General features: G+C 36.2%; 1 protein-coding gene and 2 pseudogenes across 5 annotated transcripts in view; 1 reads left to right on the forward strand and 2 right to left on the reverse strand.

The window, feature by feature from the left end:
- The window catches only part of ZFR (zinc finger RNA binding protein), an 84,612-nt gene that overhangs the window by 44,623 nt on the left and 12,254 nt on the right, over positions 1-27,735 (forward strand). For 4 of the 5 annotated variants that reach the window (XM_045038360.1, XM_023239182.2, XM_023239191.2 and 1 more), the window contains 6 exons: positions 1,221-1,383; positions 2,662-2,867; positions 3,598-3,748; positions 5,761-5,902; positions 11,200-11,297; positions 12,157-12,252. In XM_045038360.1, the coding sequence (XP_044894295.1) occupies positions 1,221-1,383; positions 2,662-2,867; positions 3,598-3,748; positions 5,761-5,902; positions 11,200-11,297; positions 12,157-12,252 (856 nt within the window). Of the gene's footprint in view, positions 1-1,220; positions 1,384-2,661; positions 2,868-3,597; positions 3,749-5,760; positions 5,903-11,199; positions 11,298-12,156; positions 12,253-27,735 lie in introns of those variants that run through there. The other variant, XM_023239190.2, reaches the window with a different exon arrangement.
- Positions 17,160-17,538, reverse strand: LOC123380686 (annotated as a pseudogene).
- On the reverse strand, positions 26,203-26,722 carry LOC102901189 (annotated as a pseudogene).

A 27,735-nucleotide genomic window follows, 5' to 3' on the forward strand; every position in this document is an offset into this window, starting at 1 on the left:
GCTCCAACTCACAAAACTGTGAGATCATGACCTGAGCCAGAGTTGGTTGCTTAACCAACTGAGCCACCCAGTTGCCTCTCAAAATTTACTTTAGAGACATGATTTCCCTTGGGAGTTATTGATATCATAGTATGAAGCTAAAAGTGAAGATAGAACTCGGAGAAAGTGAGATAATAAAAAAGAAGTTAGATTCTGAAGAGGACCATTAAAGCAGAGGTTATACACTAGCTGCCTGCAGTCCCAAGTTCAGCCCATGGGTGTTTTATTTGGTATACATGGTATTTTTAATCTGAACCAACATTAAAGATACTGAAAGCTGTTAATAAAATCTTGATGGTTTGGGGATTGCAATCTTTATTCCCTTATAGCAATAATTAATAGAGGCTGGGTGGCAGCTGTTCTGTCTAGCCAGAACATGTGCTTTCTACTTTACCGGAGTCCTCTCCACTGTTAATATATCCCCCAAAATGAGACAGAATGTGAGTTGCCATTTATCACTGTCTTGCACTGTTGTTTTTCCTCATAGTGTACAGATGTCTTTGTCTCTGCCTGTGTCATAAATGGGGAGATTAAAAATAGTCTTGAGAGATTCTCTCCAGGGGCACCTGGGTGGCTCAGTAGGTAAGCATCCGACTTCGGCTGAGGTCATCATCTCACAGTTCTTGAGTTCAAGCCTCACATTGGTCTCCATGCTGACAGCTCAGAGCCTGGAGCCTGCTTCAGATTCTGTGTTTCCCTCTCTCTCCGTCCCTCTCCCATTCGTGCTCTGTCTCTCTTAAAAATAAATAAATAAACAAACATTAATAAAAGAGATTCTAAGGAGAAAATAAGAGAGAGAAAATTCTTGAATGTGTGCTTCAAGTCTTTCACACATGTTACTGGTCTGGCCATTTGAGGTAGCCATTTAAGTTTACCATCTTCCCCTTAAAGAGGGAGAGATTGGAAGGAACTCTGAGGTTTCTGGTGTTTGCTTCCTCAACCTTGACATCAGGCTATGAAATTTTGTGTTGCTTTTCTCTTTGTTTTCTCACCTCTTCACTCATATTTGCCTCCTTACTTATAGATGGAAGCAAATGAAGGACATTAGATACAGTAGTGGAAAAAAGGCATTAGGTAGGCTGATTTGGGAAGGTTTTTTTTAATTGTGCTTTTTGTCATTATTGATGTAAGTTATTGGGGTGTATTTCTCTGAGGCTTGTAGCATTATTCTGTATTTTCAGACGTTACGAAGAGGACATGTACTGGAGAAGAATGGAGGAAGAACAACACCATTGGGATGATCGCCGCCGAATGCCTGATGGAGGCTATCCTCACGGTCCCCCAGGCCCATTAGGCCTTCTGGGAGTCCGACCAGGCATGCCTCCTCAGCCACAGGGGCCTGCAGTGAGTATCCACTTTGTCTACATAGGGGGTGAACGTGTAAGATTGGTTCAGTATTACAGGATAACACTTTGGGGGGCTAATGCTTAGATTTAATAGTCTCATAATCTCAATGTAAGTTTTTCATCTGATACAGAATTTTCCCTCCTTTTTTTTTTTTTTTTTTTTTTGTTAACAGGTTCCCAACTCATGCTTTATATATAAGGAGTTGATAGAGTTTCCATGAGTCTTTCTTACTTTCAGTATAAGCTATACAGGAGAAGAGCTTGTTTTTTTTCTTTTTCTTTTTTAAGGTTTATTTTGACAGCGAATGAGCACACCCAGGCAAGCTAGGGACAGAGAGAGAGAGAGGGAGGGAATCCCAAGCAGGCTCCATAATGTCAGCATAGAGCCCAACACAGGGTTTGATCGTACAAACCATGAGATCATGACCTGAGCCAAAATCAAGAGTCAGACATTAAACAACTGAGCCACCTAGGCGCCCTGAACTTGTTTTATCAACTATTCTTTAACATTAGAGATTTTCTATCCTTTGTTTTTCTTGAGATCAGCAAGAGCAACCAATTTTGAAGGCAGCTGCTTTGCCTTCAAAATTATTACCTTCCCATTACCAGTTAAGAATCTTTTTTTTCCTTCTTTGAATCCTGACCATCTAAAACCTACTACTACTTCTGAATTGAGTACAGGATAAGGGGTAGGTACATGGTTCCACATGAGCATCACACTTGATGTATTAGGGAAACTATAGGAAAGATATGCATCTTGAGAGTTTGTGTTCCATGGAAGCTGTAAAAGAAGAGACACCTGGGTTATGAAGAACATTTCATAGAAGTTTAGATTACAAAAAACAAGAGGATTTTGTTTTGTTCTGTTGTCCAGAGAGCACAGCAAATTCCTCCTCTTTATTTAACCGATTCTCTTTCTCATTTGTCTTTACACAGAACAAGCATTTGTAAGACCTGTTTTATCAAAGCCAGAAAAAAAAAAAGTGTCACAACCACTGGTCTTTAAAATTGAGTAAAAAATATTTTCATAACCTTAGATCTGGTGTTTAGGCAAAGCATATATACATACAGAGATACATACTCTTGATAGTATAACTTTCCATTGTTTGCATTTTTGTTTTTACTGAAATGGAAAAAGAGAAGATAATTTTAAATAGACACTTGGCATCATTGTCTTTTCTTATTAAAAAGATACGAAAAACATGTAGAGTTGAAAAATAGTTTATTTTTGCCCAGGAAACATCGTTTTTAAATGAAGTAACTTTTTTTTCTCTAGCCTTTACGTCGTCCTGACTCATCTGATGACCGTTATGTAATGACAAAACACGCAACCATTTATCCAACTGAAGAAGAATTACAAGCAGTTCAGAAAATTGTTTCTATCACTGAACGTGCTTTAAAACTTGTTTCAGACAGTTTGTCTGAACATGAGAAGAGTAAGAGCAAAGAGGGAGATGATAAAAAAGAGGGAGGTAAAGACAGGTGTGTTTTCAGAGTTATTTACTTTGCATATTTTTGTTTTCTTTACATGGGCTTCTTACACCTGAAATAAAAAGTTACAAAGACTGAAAAACTCTCTGGTGTGAGTGTACATGTCTTACCTTGCTTGGTCAGATATTTAATGTATTCAGCTGCTGTTTGCTAAAATGAGAAATGCACAGTTCCTTAGAATCTCCAACCTTGTGATTTTACTCATTTTATTGAAATTTGTATAAAACTATTTTGAGTGTTTTCAAAGCAGCCTTGGTAATTGGATTCAGCTGCTCTTCAGTTTTTATGTGTTGCATCTGTCCCATTTTCAGTCTTTGTTTTAGCAACTTTTTTTCCTTAATGCATTGACCATAAAGCATAAAGAAGCTTAAGCTTTAGGAGTATCTTTCATATCAGTTTTGCATATAACCTCTCAATAACCTCTCATTTTCCTTTTACCATTTGGAAATATTTTTATATTAAACATGACTCTAATTTATAAAGTGAGACAGAAATGTTAATGTTCTTTGAAATTGTCCCTGTGAGAACTTAGCTCTTCATTTATTTATCCATATTTCTTGTCTAAATGAAGTATACTTCTTAATAATATTGAATTCATCTTTATACTGTAGTTGATGAAACTTTTAATAGTGTAAAAAATATTTGATTTACTATTGTGTAGATATTATGATGGCTCTGGTTGAGAAGAGAAATGTCATAATATAATTTGATTTCACTGCAGAGCTTTAAAAGGAGTTTTGCGAGTGGGAGTATTGGCAAAAGGATTACTTCTCCGAGGAGATAGAAATGTCAACCTTGTTTTGCTGTGCTCTGAGAAACCTTCAAAGACATTATTAAGCCGTATTGCAGAAAACCTACCCAAACAGCTTGCTGTAAGTATTATGGAAATGTTCATTTTTACCCCTTGTCTAGTTCAGAAGTTTTTGGCAGGACTAACTGTGCTTTAGCCTAAACCTAAGCCAGCCTTTAAATTATTGGCTTGACTTTCCATATTGAGTTTTTTGCTTGGTTGTGCAAACTGGCAGAACTATTTTCTACTTTGTCTTTTTAGGTTTTATAGTGCTTGTATTTGACATGAAGCCATCCTGCTAATTTATTTAAAAATGTTAAATTTTAGCACATGTCTTCTTCCTGTTCTTTTTCCAAGATTTGAAGCATAGGAGAGAAGGCAGTTGTTATAGGACAGAAAATGGTTTTTCTTTCTTTTTTAAATAAAGACCCTGTATTGCAAGCTTAAGTTTTGAAAATTCATGAATCTTTTGCCTATTTAACTGAATGCATGTTTTTAATAAAATATAATAAGAAATAGTCTTTCCAGTTTGAATTTCCTCCGTTTTATTGTGTTTGATATATTTTTTTGTTGTTTGTTTTGGTTTTCTGTGTTAATGATGGTAGGAATTACTTCTCCTATCTGTGTCCACTAAGTTATGGCAATGCACAATTAGTAGCATACCCCCTTCTGGTCTTACAAAAGCAAACTTTTTTTGTTTCAAGTTTTATACATTAGTTTGTCAGAATCTCAGATTAAGATTTAAAATAAATATCCTTGAATAATTCAATGTATAAAATTTATTTCAAAACCTTGCAATTTAATTAGGCATTCTAAATCAAGGATTGACATTTCATTGATAATATGTATTCTACAGCAGTGAGTCAGAATAAATACTGCCTGACCACAGCAAAGCAACTAATACTTTTAAGTATTAGGAACCAGCAGAGTTAGCATTGTGCATCTACTTCTTCCCCCACTGTTGAGGCTGCAAGGGCAGTGGGGTGCACAACGGGGGGAGAGAAAAAGGTTTGAGGACCTTGAGAGAATTATGTAACTTGCAAGAAACATCTTGATATTAATTGTGATGCTTAGTAAAACTACAACACAGGAAATACATCCTAGGGAAATAATCAGGCACTTAGGCTAAAAGCAGAATACTCTTTCCAAATCAGTCTGTACTTTATACAGGTGGATAAACAAAAGAAACAGAATTAATTCATCATTATCATTGTCAGAGTTGACATTTATATAATACTTAGTATGTACTAGGCACTGTTTTAAGTGCTTTATGTAGTTAATTCATTTTGTCCTCCAACGGTTCTATAGGTTAGGTAAAATTACAGTCCCCATTTTACAGAAACAGAGGAGTTAAATAATTTGCCCATGTTCACATCACTAGTAAAGTAACAGCTAGAATTTGAATTTAGATACTGTGTTATAAATATAAACAGTATAATTTCTGTAGTCTTCATTCATTAATGTAAACTGGGGCTTATTAAATATCTTCCAAATTGCAGTGATTCCTGGTTTTGTGGATGTTAATAAAGACTTTTTGCTCTCTGATGAAATATAGATCTGTTGATTTCACAATTTACAATGGGAAAGGTTGAATTATGCTTCTGTTAGGTTCAAATATCTATTTAAGTTTCAGTCAAATTCTGCAAATGTACAAGTACTTAGCTACCCAGGTGCTATTTGGAAGGTACAATAATAAATACAGCAGTGTTTCTGTTACCCAAGAATTCATAATCTAAGAGGGACATATCCACATAACTCATGATACAGATAATGGTAATTCTAAAAGGAAAGTATAGTAAGAAACTAATGATATTTGCATTATTGCAAGGCTTCTTGGAGGAAGTAGTATATTATCAACTTTTAAAATGCTTGAGGTAGGGAGGGGCAGCTGGCTGGCTCAGTCAGTGGAGCATGCAACTCTTGAACTTGGGGTTATAAGTTCAAGGCCCATGTTGGGTGTAACGATTACTTAAAAATAAAATTTTTTAAAGTAAAATGCTTGAGGTACCGAGAAAATGAAAGATCCATAATGAAATTGCTTTGTCTGATAACGTAAGAGGTCCAACTAATTTGTTTGTACTTTTCATTACATAGGTTATAAGTCCTGAGAAGTATGACATAAAATGTGCTGTGTCTGAAGCGGCAATAATTTTGAATTCATGTGTGGAACCCAAAATGCAAGTCACTATCACCCTGACATCTCCAATTATTCGAGAGGAGAACATGAGGGAAGGAGGTTGGAAAGCCATTAAGCATTCTACTTTTCTATTAACTTTTTTTTTTCATTTATCTACTCTTTTAAGATGGCATTAAGCCCTAGAAGGCAACATGCTGGCATTAAATATGAATTTGATAGATTTGACTTATAGCAACCAGTTTTGCTTAAGATCACTTCCCAGAAAGTAAATGTTTTTAGTAATGTACTTTTACATAAAACATTCATGGTATTGTTGATTTTCTAATTTTTTTCTTTTCTTGCTAACCTCAGATTTCTGGAAAAAAAAAAGTTCAAAATTATTCTTGCTGACATAGTGGACACATGAAAAAAATTAAAGAAATGTTGGTAGTAAGGGGCCACAAATTTAACTTCTATTAAGAAGTTCTTGTTCTTGCCTTGTCTTACAAAAAAGACAAGAGAGTTTCATAAATAAAATTGGTTTAATACTTGTAATGCTTATACTTTAAGACGCATTGTTATAAGTGTAATCATGGATTTGGCTTGTCCTCAGGTAAATACTTCTAGTTCTCTGAGGTTGCTCTTTGGTTTGGAGAGTTTTAATAAATGCAGAGCATCCTAATGCACATAGATTTGGGCGTTTGATCCCAATATTATTATACTAGATATATTGAAAAATAAATGGTGTAGGTGTAGTTAGTAAGTTCTAGTACAATTCAGGGTTTTTAAACTTACTTTACAATTGTAGAATATGAAATCCTGCTGGTGCCAGCAATGTTGCTTTAGGGACTGTTCTATAACATTTTCAAAGCTTCGAAAGCTTTTAAGCCAAAAAGCATGGTCAGTGTCTGCCTTATGTTGGTTCTGTTGTTTTATGGGTCAGATAAAATTTACTTTGTTTCCTTTCATGTTGTTTTTGTACATCTTAACTTGTTGAGTATGGAGTTAGTCTACACTAATATTTCTTTGTGATAAAGGAGAAGAGAAAATACTATATATTGAATATTAAAATTAACTTATCTAAAATAGCATGATTAGGCTCTTAGTTGTAGTCCCTTTAAATTTGTTTTTTGTTTTTTTTGGTTTTTTTTTTTTTACAGCAAAACAATTTTTTTAAGGCACTGGGCTTTCCACAACCCAGGAAGAGAACACTTTATTTAAAATGTAGTCATTGGGAGACATGTCTCATATACTTCATATGTATACCATATCAGGGCTTGTATGTTGTAAAAGCTTTGCGTCTTAAAAATAAATGGGTTTTGTGAAAAGGATCTTTTCTATGAACATGAGTTTCCACTCAAGGTCTAGCTATGGATATTGCTAGAAAAACAGTTCCTGAGTCAATCTGGTCAATTCATATGCAACATATGACCCTTAGGATTTGGGGGAAAAAATCTAATATGATATAAATAAAAGTTGCTATATTTAGGATGAAATTATATTCATATGACCATTTAACTATTTCAGAGCACATTTTATCTAATTATATTTAACTGTAGTTAAATTTGTGCAATATCAAGTCATTTTATTATGTTGCAAAAGTCTAAAGTTCATATCGCATTTGTGGTAGTCTTTGATAACCTATCCCTTCTAAAGGAAACAAAATTATATTTTTGTCTGACCCAGACTTGAGTTAGAATTACTGTTCTGGATTTCATAAATACTTTGGTGAGAGAAATGATCAGTCCAAAATTGGAAGATTTTACTTCAAGACACTGAGCTGAAAAGTTGGATGTGCAAAAACTGTAGAAACATTGATAGAGTGTTCCTTGCTGCAGATAACTGCAGTAAACTATGTCTTTAGCTTCATTATGAAGATTGCTTCTTTCTTGCTGCAGAATAACGGTATGTATTCTCTCTCACTGCAGCTCCCAATGCTCTGTGTCTTAAAATCACGTAAAGCCTATAGCTTGCTTTGGGGAGTTAGTCCAGAGGGTAAGGAAGGCTTTGCCGGAAGAGCAATTATAAATCTCAAGACTTGCGCAGTGTGGTAGCCTCTTTAACGGTCCTGGTTAATACCAAAAATTATCTTTAAATTACTTAAAAGAAATTATTAAATTGCCCAAATAACTGTTAAACGCATGACAGATCTATTTTATGGTACTGTGTTTGGCAGTTAAACATTAAGTTAACAGTTAATTGACTTGAAGCTTGAAATGTTCGAAATGCTCTAACCCTTGCTACAGAGTCTTTTCTGCAGCAAGACAAGTATTGTGTGTGTTTTTTTCCACCTGTAGCTTATCAGGCCCGGTCCAAAGCCTTCTAGCAGAGGGGATTGATTCCTGTCAGGGGTTGCTGCCAAGACATCGGAAGGATTTTTGACCAAGGTTTTCAAAAGCTCAGTGTCACACCTGCCATTTGATTAAGGAGGGATTTTTGGATGCAGAGTCTGGCATTTAGTGTCCTTTGTGTGGCTGTTTTGTTTGTTTTGTCTTTGTCTAATTTAGAATTGAGCAGTGTTCACACTAGTTTTTAAATGGTTGTGGGTGGATTATATATTTTATATAACCATGTTAATTTAAATTAATACATTCCCATTAACTTTTAATCATAAAGTAGTGTGGACACAGCATGTCTTCTAACTGGTGATTAACCCCTTAAAATTTATGAAATACATTTATGTAGGGTAAGAATTTGCCTTTTTTTTTTTTTAAATTAACTGAGTTTTTGTTAACTGGGTATTAAGCAACAAGTATGATTTTTGTTTTGTTTTGTTTTTAGTACAGTATACCTAAGGGGTTAATCCACTTGAAATATAAAATGGGTGCAAAAATCCACACTCTAAATTTAACAGAAACTTCCTACTTACAGCTCTTAATTTGTTTTTAAATTGCAATAGGTGTCTTGGCATCTTTGAAATTGTCATTAAAATTTTCAAAGTTATGAATGTGTGCTAAAAGAGAAATTTTCTTACATTTTGGAGGAAATTATAACATTGTAAAAATAACATTTAGAAATTCAGAAACTTTTTAGAAAGAGATTGCACATTGTCACCTATTTGCATTCTAGCTTTAACAAATAATGTAAATAAGGGGACATGGAAAGAGGATCCTTCAGCAGTTCTGTAATCTTGCTTTGAGGAGTGGTTTCTTGTTTCTTTTTTCTTTCTTTTTCTTTAGTTAGCTGTGCTTTCCTGTGTCCCTTTTCCTTATCTCAGAATAGCCCCATTTCTAATGGTCAGTATGTTTCTGACGTTAGTAGTAGGTCTTACAGGTTTTAGGATTATTTACTGTTTTTTTAAAATATTAAAACATTTTTTAATGTTTGCTTATTTTTGAGAGAGAGACTGAGTGCACGTAGGGGAGGGGCAGAGAGAGGAAACACAGAATCCAAAGCAGGCTACAGACTCTCAGCTGTCAGCACAGAGCCCGACACAGGGCTCGAACTCACTAACTACGAGATCATGATCTAAGCCAAAGTCTAAGACGTTTAACCAACTGAGCCACCCAGGCGCCCCACCCCGTTCACTGTTTTTTTTTTTAACACTAATATTTTGTCTTGACAGTTTCTTTTTAGCACTCAGATTCCTCTTTTAGTGTTAATTCTCAGAATGTGGCGTAGTGTGACGTAGTGTTCTTGGATTATCTGTAAATCGCCCTTCTAACATGTCTTCTAAAAAAATCTGTATCATCTGATTATTTGAAGAGCAAGAATTAAGAACAGAAAGCCCATGCAGTGGAGAGACTTCAATACCATTTCTAAAATAAGGTTTTTTATGTGTTACCTATTCAGAATAAGAGCAAGTGTCTTTTTTTTTTATGTTTATTTATGAGGGAGAGAGTGGGGGAAGGGCAGAGAGAATCCCAAACAGACTGCATGTTGTCAGTGCAGAGCCCGACACAAATCAAGCCATGAGATCATGACCTGAGCTGAAATCGAGAGTTGGATGCTTAACCGACTTAGCCACCCAGGCAACCCAGGACAAGTGTCTTTTAAGATAACTGAATGCTCATACAAAATATACAATTAAATAACTTACCTAAAGTGGCCCTGTACTCTTAAAACCAACTTTAACTTCTTTTATCATATATTTCTTTTGACCCTCCTACTCCTTTGGTACCTTCAATGATTTATTAAATTATATCTTAAAAAAAAATTTTTTTTATCGTTTATTTTTTGAGAGAGAGAGACAGAGACAGAGTGTGAGCGGGGGAGGGGCAGTGACAAGGGAGACACAGAATCCAAAGCAGGCTTCAGGCTTTGAGCTGTTGGCACAGAGCCCAATGCGGGGCTCAAACCCATGAACCCCAAGATCATGACCTGAGCCGAAGTCAGACGCTCAACCAACTGAGCCACCCACGTGCCCCTAAATTATATCTTAAGTACTGCATACATCTGATGCACTTAGCCAGAAGACTGTTAAATTCCAGAGACTACTTTCCTGGTATATGATTATACTGTATTTAGAAAATATTTATACTATTAAAACTACCCAAGAGCTATGAATTAGATTGACTTAGTTGCTATTTTGGCTAGTTTGATTAGCAGATAAGCTGTTATTTTTATACACACTTTACAGATATGTATAGATGGATACATAGCTGGCCCTTCAGCTATCATGAATATAAAATTACCTTCTTGTCTCTAGTTTTCTCCTCAAGTTTTTAGATAGCTCATTTATGTTTTAATACAATAATCTAATTAAAATCAGTTATTACAATTTTAGACCATACGTATTGTTTATCATCAAAGCATTCTGCTTACTTTACTGCATCTCTTCCTTTCTGTACGTATTCTGTTTAATCATGCTGGTTCCTATCGCCCTTTTCCACTTTACCCATTGTTCCTCTACATTTATTCTTTGGAATATTTTATGGTAACCTTTTAAAAGAGCATTTCATATTCCCTTGAAGCTAAAATTTTCCTTGCAGGAGAGAAAGTATTGATCTCTTAGAAATGCTTATCTTTGACTCTTCATTTTTCTCTGATTATTACTATATTGATAAATCCATCTTTATTATTAGTTCTTTGCTATATGAGCCCCAGAATGACATGACCATTTAGAATATTGAACAAACTTCATAGTTTATCATACACTCTTCATTTATTAAGGTGGATTTTTGTGTTCCCTCTTGTCTTGTCTTTGTGCTGGTGCGCTGTGTCCAGTAATCCTCCCTTTTTATTTTGGTGGGTAGGGTTTATATTTGGAGAAACTATTTATTATAAGAGTTTAAATTCTCCTTTTGATCTTCACATTGGATTATGTAAATTTGTTGAAAATAATTCTCTGGGTACATTAATGTGCCGGTAAACTCTCAAATGGCTCATGTGACACTGATGCTACTATAAGGAAGTGTCTTGCTCACCTGGTCAAACACCCATTCCTCACTGCATTTTGCCAATTCAATCCATTTTAGATGTAACCTCGGGTATGGTGAAAGACCCACCGGACGTCTTGGACAGGCAAAAATGCCTTGACGCTCTGGCTGCTCTACGCCACGCTAAGTGGTTCCAGGTTCGGAACATCATTTTACTTTTTTCTTGTAGCCTTATGAGAGAGTAGTTCAGTACAACATGTTTAACTGTGCTTAAACATTTCAAAAGATTGCCCAAGCAATACTATTTTAAATTAAATCTCAGAAAATATGTTAACATAGCTGGGTATGAAGATCTGCATATTGCAGTTACTATTAATTTGACAATAACCTTAGGTTTTGGGGGTGTTTTGTAGTTTGGGTTTTTTTATTTTCATTTTTAGTAGCTATATTTAAAGTTTACTTGTTTAGGAACATCACATGTTTGTGTATATATATTATATTCCATAAGGCTGCAGATTAACTTTTGCTTTAAATAATGGAATATGTGTTTAAAGCTTTGTGTATAGTTTTAAGATTTTTTCCCCCTCTTTCTCTAAGTTAATAAGTGTAGGGAGTGAAAGGTGAGGAAGAAACTGTTTGGTTTAGTGACTTTGCAGTCATGCAAAGGCACAGAAGGGAAACCAAACAGATTTCCTTAACCTTTCAGTCCCTAGACAAACTTTTTAGCTCTTTACTTTTTCTTTTATTTCTAATGTAGGCAGATTTTTTTTAAGTTTACTGTTTTAAATGACACAGGTCAAGGTTCACAGGGGATCAAGAAATATTATTCTTGTATAATCTGTTTACTTTGACCTAAAATACCAGCTCTTAAATACTAACCCTGGCATAAAATACTGCTGTAAATGGCAGCTCATTGAATCCAATTTTAAGTGTGATTATTTTTGTTTTATTTTTACCTGAGCTTCCATTGAACAGTGGTATTTTAACTTTTTTTCATCAAGGGATATTTTCAATATTTCTAAGATTAATTCACCTGGTTTTTGTGTTGCTCTTAAGGCTAGAGCTAATGGTCTGCAGTCCTGTGTGATTATCATACGTATTCTCCGGGACCTCTGTCAGCGAGTTCCAACTTGGTCTGATTTTCCAAGCTGGGTGAGTACTATGTAACTTCATGGTGTGAAAAATAAACATTTAGGAAATATTTCTGCAGTTTTTATAATCTTTTATATTTAGTCATCAACTTTATGTTCACTTGCTAAATATTTCTTTCCTTCTCTAGTGAGAAATCCTAGGGGTCATAGAATATCTAATTTTCTGAGATTTTACTATTTGAAGAATTGGACTTGATGTTTCTTTTTGTATCGCGCCCCCCCCCCCTTTTTGCCCTTCTCACAATGTTTATTTTTTAAAATAACAGCAATTATTAATTGGCATTTACTTACATAAAGGTACAAAGTTTAAAAATAAGGTATTTATCTCCCTATGCCGTGTTCTGTTGACAACTGTTGACAGTTGTTTTAAAATAATGTGCAAAAATTTAAAATTTTAAGAATTCAGAAATCTGGGCTTTTCAAAAATGTGTAGAGTTAGGAAATTCAAATAATGCAGAGAGGCACCAAAAAGTGAAAGTCTAACACTTTGTTGTGGGTTCTTCCAGGAAAAAAAAAAATGCATGCGTATGCATCATATATATTCCTGTTTTTATATATGTAATACTAGTATCCCTTTGATGTTGGAGCTTTTTTGGTTCCTCAGTAGCAAGAATTCAGATAGAGAGGGGTTCATCCAAAAATATGACTGGACCTATTGATTCCAGAGTTGGTTAGTGAGAATTAAATAGCCAGGGTACTTTACTTTTTCTTTTTTTTTTTTTTTTTTTTAATTTTTTTAATGTTTGTTTATTTTTGAGAGAGGGAGAGAGACAGAGTGTGAGTGGAAGAGAAGCAGAGAGAGAGGGAGACAACAGAATCTGAAACAGGCTCCAGGCTCCAAGCTGTCTGCACAGAGCCCGATGTGGGCTCACAAACTGCCAGATCATGACCTGAGCCAAAGTAGGATGCCCAACCAACTGAGCCACCCAGGCGCCCGAACTTTTTTTTTTTTTTTTAAAGTTTATTTATTTATTTTGAGAGAGAGAGAGTGCATGCGCGGGGGGGGGGGGGGCAGAAAGGGAGAGGGAGAGGGGGAATCCTAAGCAGGGTCCGCACCAACAGTGCAGAGCCCAACGTGGGGCCTGATCCCATGAACCGTGAAATCATGACCTGAGCCAAGATCAAGAGTCAGATGTTCAACTGACCCAGGTGCCCCTGGGTTACTTTACTTCTGTAATTTTTTAAATAAACACAGGGGTGTTTATGCTATTTACATTATTCGGATTTTTCTTAACAAAATGCATCTTGAAACTCTTTGAGAAGGTCACAGTCAAATCTACCTTATTCTCTGCATTGACTACACGGTATTCCCTTTGTATGGATATGCCAAATTTTATTTAACCTGCATGCATTTGATAGACATTTTGGTTGTTTGCAGTGTTTTCCCATTAAATCTTCATTATATTGCTATCAAGCTTTTGTTGAGTACTATGTTCATGTGATAAATTGTTAGGGCTAGAATTCCAAGGTCAAAGAAATGTGCCAATCATTTATCAGAAAGTTGGATCATTGAAAACATCCAAAAACTGTTGGATTGATCATTTCCTTCACACCCTCACTAACTCTGGGATATCATCACATTTCTTAACAATATAATAAATACAAAATGGTGTCTCATTTTTTATTTACGTTTTTTAGGGTCAGCTTCAGCTCAACTGGTTACTTCACATGTGGTTATTTACATTTCTTTAAGTGAGTTGAGTGATTGCTGGCACTTGTAATTATTTTTTTCTTAATTTGCAGTTCCATTGTTACTCAACATTTCTTAATAATTTATATCAACTCTTTTTTATAAGAAAATAGCCCTTATCTGTAACAAAAATTATTTTTTCCAGTTTTTTATCTATTTTTTAACTATATGATCATTTTTGCTGTATCAGAGTTTTAAAATTTTTGTAAATTCTAATCCATTGATCTTTTATGACTTCTGGGTTTTGCTTATTCTATTTATAAAATCCTCTTGTATTTTAGGTTATATATTATAGGGCACCTAGGTAGCTCAGTCAGTTAAGCGTCAGACTCTTGATTTTATCTTAGGTCATGATCTCACAGTTCTCGAAGTCAAGCCCAAAGTCGAGATCTAGCCCAAGGTCGGGCTGCACGCTGACAGGGTGGAGCCTGCTTGAGATTCTCTTTCTTTCTCGCTCTCTGCCTCTCCCCCCCCATCAAAATAAATAAACTTTAATTTTTTTTTAACATTTATTTTTGAGAGATAGAGCATGTGCAGGGCAGGGGCAAAGAGAGGGAAACACAGAAACCTAAGCAAACTGCAAGATCATGACCTGAACCGAAGTCGGATGCTCAACCGACTGAGCCACCCAGGCTCCCCTCGAAATAAATAAACTTAAAAAAAAGTTCACACATGCTTTCCTCTGAAGCCTCCCGCCGTCCTCCCCACAATCAAATTATATTTTGGGGCACCTGGTGGCTCAGTCGGTTGAGCATCCAGCTCGATTTCAGCTCAGGTCTGTTCTCACGGTTCATGGGTTTGAGCCCCCATCGGGCTCCCATTGGCAGGTATAGAACCTGCTTGGGATTCTCTCTGTCCCTCCCCCACTCACGCTTGCTCTCTCAAATAAATTTCTAAAAAATTATGTTTTCCACAAGTGTGTATTACATATTTTTTTAATACATAACAAAAGCTTTGAGAAAGCTATATATCAACTTAAAATTAAAGCACTTATCTCTGAGGAGTAAGAGAAAGGGATGATTATAATAGAGATCTGTAATGTTTAATTTTACCAAGACAAAATATACATATATGACTTAACACAATTAAAAATAATTTTAAATAAATAATCATTTAAAATCATAAGTGGATTTAGCTAAATGCTTTTACAGACCAATTGCCAATTATTCCAGTATGATTTAACAATTTAACAGTGAAATCTGTTATCCCAACCCCCAGTTTGAAATACCACCATTATTCATAAACCAGTGGTTCTCATGCAGGGGCAGTTTTGCCCTCCAGGAGACATTTTCCTTTATCAGTAGTACTGAGGTTGAGAAACTGTCCTAAACCAGAGTTCCTTTTTTTGTGGGTCCATTTTGGCAGTTGTCTTTTATTACTCAGTCTGACTGTTTTGTTTTCTTCTATAGTACTAAACTCTTAACTATTAAAGCTTCAGAGTATGTTTAAAAAAAAATTTTTTTTTAATTTTTTTTTTTCAACGTTTATTTATTTTTGGGACAGAGAGAGACAGAGCATGAACGGGGGAGGGGCAGAGAGAGAGGGAGACACAGAATCGGAAACAGGCTCCAGGCTCCGAGCCATCAGCCCAGAGCCCGACGCGGGGCTCGAACTCATGGACCGTGAGATCGTGACCTGGCTGAAGTCGGACACCCAACTGACTGCGCCACCCAGGCGCCCCTAAAAAATTTTTTTTTAATGTTTACCTGTTTATGAGAGAGAACATGAGCAGGAAAGGGGGGTGCAGAGGATCCAAAGCAGGCTCTGTGCTGACAGCGGTGATCCCTTATAGGCTCTAACCCACAAACCGTGAGATCATAAACTGAGCTGAAATCAGACACTCAAGGGACTGAGCACCCAGGCTATTCTCTGCCCCCGTTTTATTTCTGCCCCTCATTGTAAACATCATCTTGCACAGAAGAATTTCTCTGGCTTTTCTTATATGTTTGTTTTTCCAAATGAACTTTACTACAGCTTTGTTCAGTTTCTCCAAAGTTCTCATGATGTTTTTTAAGTAGTACTTCACTGAATTAATAAATTAGTTTGGGGAATATCCCTTTTATAATACTGACTCTTCTTGGCCGAGAGTATGTGATATCCTGCTTGCTGAAGTTAATTTTACATACCTGCTCAGATTTGAATAGGTTGTATGCATGTTAAATTTTGGTTTGGGTTGTTTGTTTGTACCTACATATTTAATCTTTTAGAGGTTTTTTTTTTCCTTCCCCCCTTCACATTTTATTTTCCGGTTGTTGTGTATATGAAAGCTATTAACTTTCGGTATTAATTTTGCAACCTGCCACTTGACTGCATTCCTTTATTTGTAATATTTTTTTTCATATGATATTCTTGGGTTTTCTAATCTTAGAAACATAACTATAAATGATATTTTGCCTTCTTTCTCTTTTCTAATTTAATTGATACTTGTAGAATAAATAGGGAATATAATAATACTTTACATGCATGCTATGTTCATACATGCATTGAAAATGCTTCTTGGAAAAAGGAAAAAAAGTGCTTCTAGGTGTGAAATGTACTAATTAACATGATGATTAGCCTTTTATTGTAGAGCATGCGACTATTGATCTTGGGGTTATAAGTTCAAGCCCCACATTGGGCATGGAACTTAGATGAAAAAAAAAAAAGTAAAGAGGGGCACCTGGGTGGCTCAGTAGGTTAAGCGTCTGACTCTTGATCTCAGTTCTGGGTTGTTAGTTCAGGCCTCACATTGGGCTCCCCACTGGGCATGAAGCCTACTTAAAAACAAAAAGTAAAAAAAAGAAGAAGCAGGAATGGAAATTGAACTTTACCAGATAATTTTTCAGGGTTTATTGACCTAAATGTATAGTTTTTCTCCTTTCAGTCTGTTCAATATTGTATATAATACAAATAAATTATCTCATACTGAGCTAGCTTTGCATTCCAGGGGTGATTCTCATATATATGAGAATATTAATGAACTATTAAATTCTGTTTGCTGATGGTCTGTTTAGGATTTTTTTTTGGTGATAAAATTTTTTTCTAGTTTTATTTTTATCCTTGTTTTCAGATTTAGAATAAAGAATGCACTAATGGTATAAAAACAATCTGGAACCTTTTATTCTTTCTCTGAACTCTGAAACAGTTTTAATAGAATCAAACTACTACTGTCATTTGATGATACTGTTTTCCAATCTCTCTCTCTTTTTAATTTAATAAATTTTTATTTTCCAAAATGTTCATTTGGTGAGATCTCTACATGCATGTTCACCAGCAGCTGAGACATCTCCACCCTTGGTGCTTCTGGTGTAAATTACTTGAGCTCTGTGATTTGAAACCAGTTAGTAAGTTCTTTACTAACCAGCTCCTAAAGGGCTTTCCTGGCCAAGAAAACTCAAATCTTCAGTCTGAGACAACAGCTGGAGTTAAAACCTTATGGTTGGGAACTTCCTTACAGAGTGTCATATGTTGCTTTGTCGAACAAAACCAGGTTATCTATTGAGCTTGTCCCAAATTTGGCCTTTGGGCCACTTCTTTTTGGGCCCGATTCGTTCATTGGCCAACTTTGTCTTTTTTGGCCAACTTTCTGCCATCTTTCTTTTTGTCCTTGGGTGACATTGTGAAGCTCAAAGAGCAGCAGCCACCTATTTCCCAGTGTCTTTCAAGAAATGGGGTAGCATTTTCTCATTTTTTTCTGTTGATTAATTAGTCTAATTTTTCTGTCTCCTGAGCTTCATTTTGGCAACTTCCATTTTCCTAGAAAAATTGACCAATTCAGCTAGATATTCAGATTTTTACATGATAGAATTTTGCTGTCTCAGGGTTTAAGTACTTGCAGCATCTTTATTATTTTGTTTCTTTGTAATTCTCCTTTTGATTGATCACACTAGCCAACAATTGTAGTTAGCATATAAGAGCAAAATGAATGAGTGTTTCAGTATTTATATGTGGTCAGAATTCACAAAATTCTTAATATATTTTAATATAAAATTGTATTAAGCATTACCTAACTTCATATTTTTTTAACGTTTATTATTGTTGAGAGAAAGAGCAGGGGAGGGGTAGAGAGAGAGGGAAACACAGAATCCGAAGCAGGCTCCAGGCTGTGAGCTGTCAGCACAGAGCACGGTGGGGGGCTTGAACTCACAAACCCTGAGATCATGACCTGAGCAGAAGTGGGAAGCTTAACTGACTGAGCCACCTAGGCGCCCCCAAAATGGTTACTTATTTAGTTTGAGACAGAGAGAGAGCAGGGGAGGGGCAAAGAGAAAGGGAAACACAGAATCCGAAGCAGGCTCTAGGCTCTGAGCTGTCAGTGCAGAGCCCAGTGCAAGGCTCAAACTTATGAACTACGAGATTATGACCTAAGTTGATATCGAAATCCCAACCAAGTGAGCCACCCAGGTGCCCCTCAGGTTTTTAGTGTATAAAAATATATGCCCTGTACATCATCATTTTGCTTTCTGCTTCCTTTAACTTCAGTCCTCTCCACCCAGGTGCCCTTGAGGTTATTTCACCTGATGGCTGATCTTTTGAAATCGTGTACATATAACAAAAATACACCAATTTTTTGATTATTTATAACACACCAGAATGTCAGTATTTTGACATTTAAAAATGTCTTATTTAGGCAGTGGTTTACTTTTCATATTATTTTTTCCTGTCCCCAAAGAATCAGCTCCTTGGGTTTATTTGCCAGATCTACCATTTTCCTATTTATTTCTAATTTCATCTCTTTATATTTTTTGGGTGGGGGGTTATTTTATTGTTCTTTTACAAACTTTTTGAGATGGGTACTTGTTTCATTCACTCTCTTTAATTCTAATTCCAGTATAGTTAACATACAGTGTAATATTAGTTTCAGGTGTACAATGGAGTGATTTAACAATTCTATACATCACCCAGTGCTCATCAAGACAGGTACACTCCTTAATCCCTATCACCTATTTCACCCATCCCCCCACTCTCATTCACTCTTTAATTATGTAGAGGTTTTAACACAGATTTTGGCTATATATGTAATATTTTCTTTTTATTTTCTATGTAATCTGAAATTTGTCTTCACGTGGTCTTTAAGCAAAGAGTAGTTTTGAGGGAATTTTTGAATTCATTGTGATTGAAGGACGGTTGCTTTTATTTCTGTAAATAAGCTCTAGTTTTTATAGCATTGTAATCTGATAAAGGTATTCTATTTACAGTTTTTAGAATTTAAAGTTTTGCTTTGCAGTCTGATATATACCATTTTTATAATCTATATGGGCACGTTAAAGAGGTGTTCTCAGTAAGATATTGGGGCACCTGGGTGGCTCAGCCAGTTAAGGGGACAACTCTTGATTTCGGCTCAGGTCATGATCTTACAGTTCATGAGATTGAGCCCTGCGCCCAGCTCTGTGCTGACAGCATTGAGCCTGCTTGGAATTCTCTTTTCTCTGCCTCTCCCCCTGTTCTCCTCTCTCTCTATCCCTCCCTCTCAAAATAAATCAGTATTTTTTAAAAAGTTACAGCGGGGCGCCTGGGTGGCTCAGTCGGTTAAGCGGCTGACTTCGGCTCAGGTCATGATCTCACGGTCCGTGAGTTCAAGCCCCGCGTCAGGCTCTGTGCTGACAGCTCAGAGCCTGGAGCCTGTTTCAGATTCTGTGTCTCCCTCTCTCTGGCCCTCCCCTGTTCATGCTCTGTCTCTCTCTGTCTCAAAAAAATAAATAAACGTTAAAAAAAAAAAATTAAAAAAAAAAGTTACAGCAAACAACATTCACTCCTTAGTTCAGTTTAATCATCTTTCTATATTTTTCCTTACATATATTTTGTCTACTTTGTTTATCCATGGATTGATGAAAGAATTAAAATCCACTATTTCTATTGTGTTTCTGTTTCCTATAGTTTGTGCTTTACTGTTTGTTGCAGTAATAATTTTGGACATAAACACTTAATATAGTTTTGTCATTGTGAATATGAACCCTTTCCCATTATAAAGGGCCCCCCGTTTTAACATTTTCTGCCGAGAGTTAATAAGCCTTGTTCATTGATTAATATTGAAACTCTAGTTTTCTTTTCGTCAGCATTTGTCTAGTAGGAGTGTATTTCGTGTTTCCTTTGTTTTCTTCTGTGCTTTACCATAATTCTTATTCTTTTCTTGTCCTTTTTATGTGTGGATTTTTTTCTTTTTGACTATTGTTGCCCTTCTATTTTATATACTATTCTTATTCATCTATCTCTTTTAACAGTTTTAGATAATATCTGCCAACCTCTCACCTATAAAAGCTGAGAAAATGATCACTTATACATCCTCCCCTTACCCCTTCCTTCTTGGGTTTGTTATTTCTTTTGTTCATTCCATTTATTTCTTTAATGTATTTACACCTGTTTCTTGATTAACTTATCTTAATATATACTGATTCCATTTAGAAAACAGGTCAATTTACACAGTTACGCGTTTTAAATTTTAAAAGTGTAAAAATAACTACATTTACCTTCTGTAGCCATATTCTGTATGATTGTTTAATGTTCTATATTTTAATGGTTCAATGCCAACCACTAGGTCTTTTTACTGGGGCTTTGCCTTTTCATTTCCTGATTGACTGCATTTTATCATCAAATAGTTTTTATCAAAAGATGTGTAAGTTTTTAAAAATTTCTCACATTTGAGAATCTCTGCCAATCGCCATTACTTTAATGAGAAATTCATTGTTAGGTCACAGTTTTTCCTCTCTCCATTTTTAGTTTTGCTCCACTGTTTTCCAGCATTGTGTATTGGTAAATCTAAATTCAGCCTAATTTTTTTGCCCTGATGTTTTTTTTACAGGCTATTGAAAGAATTGTTTCTTTATTCTTCCATATCATTACCTTAACCAAATTATGTCTTGGAATCTATTGTTTAATATCAGCATTTTTTTTTTTTTTTTAATCTTTATGTCCTTTTGTCCTGGAGATTTGGTTTTTCTTTCAGTTAGGGGAGAAATAATCTTCCATTATGTCTAATTTTTTTTTTTTAATTTTTTTTAAAGTTTATTTCTTTTAAGAGGGAGCAGGCCAGGAAGAGAAGCAGGCTCCTTGCTGTCAGCACAGAGCCTGACCAGGACTCAAACTCTCGAACCCTGAGATTGTGACCTGAGCTGAAATGATGAGTCAGACACTTAACTAACTGAGCCATCCAGGCTCCCCTCTGATTAATAGGATTCTCTATTTTAGGGAAACCAGGTTTCCTTACGTTGGATTGCCTTTGTCTTGCATATCTTTTATCTTCGTAATTATCTTAAGTCTTGTTCTCTTTCCTCTTGTATCCCTATGATTATCTCTTTGGCAGTACCTTGGTTTTTAGTTATGTTGTATTTTTCTTTACTATTTATAATTCATTTATTCTGTAATAATGTTATTTTATGTTTCAGTGTGCTTTATTAGCTCTAATCTTGCTTTTCATCTCAACTTTGAGTTCTTAATTTTATTGGCTTTTTGCTGATGAGGTTCTCTCTTACAACTCAGAATGTTAGCAGAGAGATTCTTTCAGAACAGGTTTTTTGTTGTTGTTGTTAAGTTTATTTATTTTTGAGAGAAAGAGCAGGCAGGGCAGAGAGAGAAAAGGAGACAGAGAATCCCAAGCAGGCCCCACACTGTCAGCACAGAGTTGATGCAGGCCTCAAACCCACATAGTGTGAGATCGGACGCTGAACTGACTGAGCCAACCAAGCGCTTCCACAGCAGGTTTTTAAATTTTTTTTTTTTAATAGACATTAATTTTTTAGAGTAGTTTTTGGATCTTCTGCTCTCACATGTTCACTCCCTCCCTGTCAATATTCCTCACCAGAGGGGTACATTAGTTACAAGCAGTGAACCTGTATCGACACATCAACATCACTCAGTTCTGAGAATAGATTTTTCATCTCTGTTTTTCATGGTACATTCCACCCAAATACAGAGATGTCATGTCTAGTTTGTTTTTGTTTTTTCTTCTCCTTAGTTGTCAGTTCGGTTACAAAATTATTTTTGTGCTGAGACATCCAAACAAGAATTGTCTTTGAATCTGTCTTTGCCTTTTAAAATCTGTTTCTTTTTCTTCTCCTGTGAGCTCTGCTTTGAGGATTGTTTATTGGAAAGGTATATGGATTTGCTGTATCCAGCCTTATTCCAGACATAGGCTGTGCTCTCTATTATATCTTGGTTGAATGTGCTGTGCTATTGTGTGAGGTAGATTCCATTGACACATTTCAGGCTTTAGTGTTCAAACCCAGGGTGGACACCTAGAGCTTTTTTGCCTATGCAGAATCTGCTCTCTTCCCCACCCCTATCCCCACCCCCGCTCCAAGCCTATTTACTACCTTCTCCTTGTAGAAACTACTTCCATTTCCCTGAACCAACAGAGTATTTGGGTATGTGATGCCACTTTGGGACACTTGAGAGTTTACAGCCATCCTTGGTAATACATTTTTCCTACCCTTACTCCTTTGAAAGATCTTTTTTTTTCTTTTTTATCTACATGTTAGCCAAATGTCTATTTAGAGATAATTAGATGTGGATAATTAGGATTCTTCTTGTTCTTTCCTTCCTCCTTTCTGCAAGAGTCTTCAGGATGGTGAATTCTACTCTTTTCCTTTCTCTGTTAAGATGGAAGGGGAGGTAGAAGGAAAAGGGGTTTTTACATTTAGGAAAATTTCTTCTGGAATTACCTTCAATATGACTTGTTATATCTTTCCAACCTCTCTGGTTGGAGAGTTATTGCTAAAATTTTTTGGAGTTTTCTCACTCAACTGCCACCCCCACCCCCATCTTCTGTCTAGAGAACCAAGTTGGGAGCTACATGGAGAGTTGCCCAAGGCCTGCAATTTCTTGGAAAGTTCTTTCACTGACCTTTTCCTCTGTTTTTGGTTGAAGCTGTTACATTTTTGCTTGGGTGGTATGTGTTGTAACATATTTCTTAATCATGTTTTGGGCCAGAGATGGTGAAGTTTGGGTTTGTGCTGTCACCTTAAGCAAAGAGTAACTTTTCTTGATTTCATAAAAGAAATTTGAAATTTTTTATGAACTTTATTATCTTTAGTTTTATTTAGCATTCAGATTATTTGAGTAAATCTTTAAGTAACAGTGCCTGCTTTTAGGCTTTCATTTACCACTACAGTGAGTACTGAAATGGTACTTTGCCTTCAGAGTAGTTCTTTTGTCCTAAACCCATGGTGATGAAGTAAAGAAAAGACAGCTGTTGTCAGGTTGGCCTGGCATCAGTGTTGCTATGTGGTATCTCAACCTCTTTTAGAATGGTATACCTCTATAATGGTATACTATGGTATAATTTACAAAGGACATATGATTATTTTTTTAATGTTTATTATATATTATATTTATGAACAGTATATATGAAGTTAAGGAATATTTTATAAAAAGAATAACCTGTCACAACATAGATGAACCTCCAAAATACTGTGTTAAGTGAAGGAAGCCTTAGACACAAAAGGTCACATTATGTGATTACATTTGTGTGAAATATCCAGAATAAACAAATACATACAGACAGAATGCACATTGATGGGCTTCCAGAGACATGGGGGGAAAGAGGAAATGGGAGAAACTACTTAATGGATAAGAAGTTTTACTCTGAAATTATGGCAATGTTTTGAATTAGAGGTGTTAGTTGCACAACATAGTGAATTATTCACTTTAAAGTACTTGATTTTATATTATGTGACTTTTACCTTACTTTTTAAAAACTTGTATGTATTTATTTTTGAGAGCAAGTGGGTGAGGGGCAGAGAGGGAGAGAGAGAATCCCAAGCAGGCCCTGTGCTGTTGGCACAGAGCCTAACACGAGGCTCAAACTCATGAACCATGAGATTGACTGGAACCAAGATCAAGAGTTAGATGCTTAACTGACAGAACCACCCAGGCGTCCTGAATTTTACCTCACTTCTTTTTTTTATTTAAAAAAAAAATTCTTTTTTTAAACGTTTATTCATTTTTGAGAAACAGAGCACACAAACGGGGGTGAGGCAGAGAGAGGGAGACACAGAATATGAAGCGGGTTCCAGGCTCTGAGCTGTCAGCACAGAGCCTGATGAGGGGCTCAAACTCACAAACCATGAGATCATGACCCAAGGCAAAGTCTGATGCTTAACCGACTGAGCTACCCAGGTGCCCCTACCTCACTTTTTAAAAGAATGATCTGCCAAATGTTAAAGGACAGTTCTCAAAGAGGCTGAGGGAACTGCCGTAATTCTTCTGCTTTGTGCTCAAATAGCAGTTGAAATATGTGATTATTTCTTTCTACATATTTTGTTGTGTTTTTTCCCAAGAATATAAGTAATTTAGATTTTAGTGGTGGTGGCTTATAGTAAGAGAGTTCCTATCACTTTTTTCTTTTTAAGTAATCTTTACACCCGACATGGGGTTTGATCAAACTCGCCATCCTAAAATCAAGAGTCAAATCCTCTACTGGCTGAGCCAGCCAGGTGCCCCCTGCCTGTAACTTTTAGAACCAGTGAAGAGTTTTTAAATGATAGGACACTGACATTCAGGGCGAAGAAATAACATTGTCTTAGCTTGTAAAAGAATCAGCAAATTACACTTGAAGGGTATTGTCTCATTCACCTTAGTTTAAAAATAATAATGTAGCACTTAGCTACTACCCCCCAACAAAAACCATCTACTCAAACCATCTACACATGTACCCCCTAATCACCAAAAGCTGTAAAAAAATTATTCTCACAAGACATGACAATTTTTACCAAGAATTGTTGAGTCTGAAATGAGGTGTTACTGCATAAATGTAATACAAAAATACAATATCCTGCAAATGGACATGGGAATGAAAGTCTGTCATGCATGTATCAATATTAACCTGTGTCAACTAGAATATAGAAATGGATTTTGTGTATACAGTTGCTTGTTGTAAATGATATTCATAAAGTCCTATTTTATTATTACTAACATCTTCATCTGTCAAATGGGAATAATAGTCCTATCTGCCCCTAAAAGGTGATTGTGGGAATTTACATTGGTTAATGTACATAAGAGCTTAGAATAGTGCTTAGTTTATAATAAGCACTCAGTAAGCATTAGTTTTAATAAAGAGGATAACTACTATTATTTCTGTTATATAACCAGACTTCCTAGTGTTAGATTGTGCTTACATTAAATATAATAGCCCTATTGTAAATCTTTGAGCTTGTCAGTTGTATGCTAAAAAAGGGTTTACCCGTTTACTTTGCCACCAAATGAAAGTATCTGTGTTCTCACAGTCTCAGAAGATGTTTTTTTAAGTCAGTGGAACACTTGGCTGGCTCAGTCAGTGGAATGTGTGACTTAGAGTTGTGGTTGTGAGTTTGGACCCCACATTGGGTGTAGAGACTACGTAAAATCTTTTAGGGAGGCCTAGGTGGCTCAGTTGGTTGGGTATCTGACTATTGATCTCAAGTCTTGATCCCAAGGTTCTGAGTTCAAGCCCCATATTGGGCTCCACACTAGGTATGAAGCCTGCTTAATTAATTAAATCTTTAAAAAGGAAAGAAACTAATATCCAAGGAAACTAGTTAACTGGTCTGGATCACCCATTGATAAAGGATATACATTGCAATATAGTTGTGGTTTTTAAAAACAAAAACATTTTAAATCAGACCTGGGTTCAAATCTCAACCTAATTTTTACAGTTTTAGCTGCATAACCTTGGACAAGTTATTTAACGTCTTTAAGATTTCCCCCCCAGTCTTTAAAATTCAGGTATAGTAGCATCTAGTTATGAGGATTAAATTAAATTATGCATTTAAAGTGCTTATTAGCACGTGGGACACCTGTGTGGTTCAGTCGGTTAAGCATCCAACTTCGGCTCCGGTCATGATCTCACCTTTGGTAGGTTCAAGTTCCGCATCTGGCTGTGTGCTAACAGCTCAGAGCCTAGAGCCTGCTTCACATTCTGTGTCTCCCTCTCCCTCTGCCCCTCCCCTACTTGGGTGCACGCGCTCTCTCTCTCTCGCTCTCGCTCTCTCTCACAAAAATAAATATGGGCGTATGGTGGCTCAGTTGGTTAAGTGACCGACTTCGTCTCAGGTCATGATTTCACAGTTTGTGGGTTCAAGCCCCATGTGGGGCTCTGTGCTGAACACTTGACCGGAGCCTGGAGCCTGCTTCAGATTCTGTGTCTCCTTCTCTCTCTGCCCCTCCCCCGCTTGTGCTCTGTCTCACCCTCTCAAAAATAAACAAACTTAAAAAAATTATTTTTAAATAAACATTTAGAAAAATAAAAATAAAGTGCTTAGCATAAAAAATAAAGTGCTTAGCATGGTGCTTGCCACATTGTAAGCCTAATTAGTACAACTAGAGATGAGAAGGAAAAATAGGCTTCATAAGTGGTTTGGGTTACGGGGCAAATAATTTTTTTTTTTTTAAACAATACACCAAAGAAACATGCAATACTGCCAGCATTGGATGAAATCCTGGGCCACAAGTCTGCACACTCTTTGGCAGCTCCTCCTGTGATAGCAGAACCTATCATTTCACCTTTATTGTTTACTGTGACCCTTCTGTTATCTTCAAAATAGAAAAACACACCATCTTTTCTCTGGTATGACCTTCCTTGACAAATTACCAGTGCTGGTTGTACCTTCTTTCTGAACTCTGGTTTGCCTTTCTTCACTGTGGCCATCACCATGTCACCCACAACAGCAGTGAAAAGTCTGTTCAGTCGTTGCTTGATCTCCTTCACAGAGATGATACACGGTTTTTTGGTTCCTGTGTTGTCAGCACAGTTGATCATGGCTCCTACTAGAAGACCTAGGGAAATCCAGAATTTCACACTGAAGGACCCACCACATCCTCACTTCAACATCTTGAATGCCAGAAAGGAACCCATGAGTGTATGTGTGTAAAAGTTTGTTTATTTATTTTGAGAGAGGGAGTGAACAAGCAAGCAGGGGAGAGGCAGAGAGAGGGAATCCCATGTAGGCTTTGCGATATCAGCACAGAGCCTGATGCGGGGCTTGAACTCATGAGTCATGAGATCATGGCCTGACTTGAAACCAAGAGTCAGACACTTAACTGACTAAGCTGCCCAGGAGCCCCTCCCCCCACAAGTGGCTTTTAAAGCAAATATTAAAATTGTAGATCTCAAATCATTTAATATGGAGAGCTTTTCTCTCTCCATAGCTTCAGCTACCAAGATTCATTATAATCTAAATATTATTTCTCTTGATTCTGTTCATCTTTAATGTTTACTTTTTACTTTCAAATGCATACATCTCAGAGTTTATAAACCACGTGCATACTATTTTTGTTGCTTTCCCAACTATAGACATTTGCTTAGAAAATAACCATGTTCTGAAGAAAATTAATATTTTTTATTTTTTATTTTTTTTATTTTTTTAACGTTTTTATTTTATTTTTGAGACAGAGACAGCATGAACAGGGGAGGGTCAGCGAGAGGGAGACACAGAATCTGAAACAGGCTCCAGGCTCTGAGCTGTCAGCACAGAGCCTGACGCGGGGCTCGAACTCACAGACCACGAGATCATGACCTGAACCGAAGTCGGCCGCTTAACCGACTGAGCCACCCAGGCGCCCCGAAAATTAATATTTTTAAATTGCTTGCTTCATATCAAATGATGTCAGAAGGCAGATCGTTGACCTAGTTTTATTGTGGGTATTTATATATTGACTTTGGTTTTCCACAAGTAATTTATTTCCTTCTTGGTTTTTAATTAGTCTATACCTTTATTTGCAAGTATAAATCATAAATCCTCACTTTTCAAGGTTAATAAGTAGATTTTGATAAAACTTTGAATTACTTGAAACACACCCTGTGTCTTGACATACCAAGACTACAGCTGATTATTTAATACTTTT

This window comes from Felis catus, chromosome A1 (assembly GCF_018350175.1).
Source record: "Felis catus isolate Fca126 chromosome A1, F.catus_Fca126_mat1.0, whole genome shotgun sequence".
In the NCBI taxonomy this organism is placed as follows: domain Eukaryota; kingdom Metazoa; phylum Chordata; class Mammalia; order Carnivora; family Felidae; genus Felis; species Felis catus.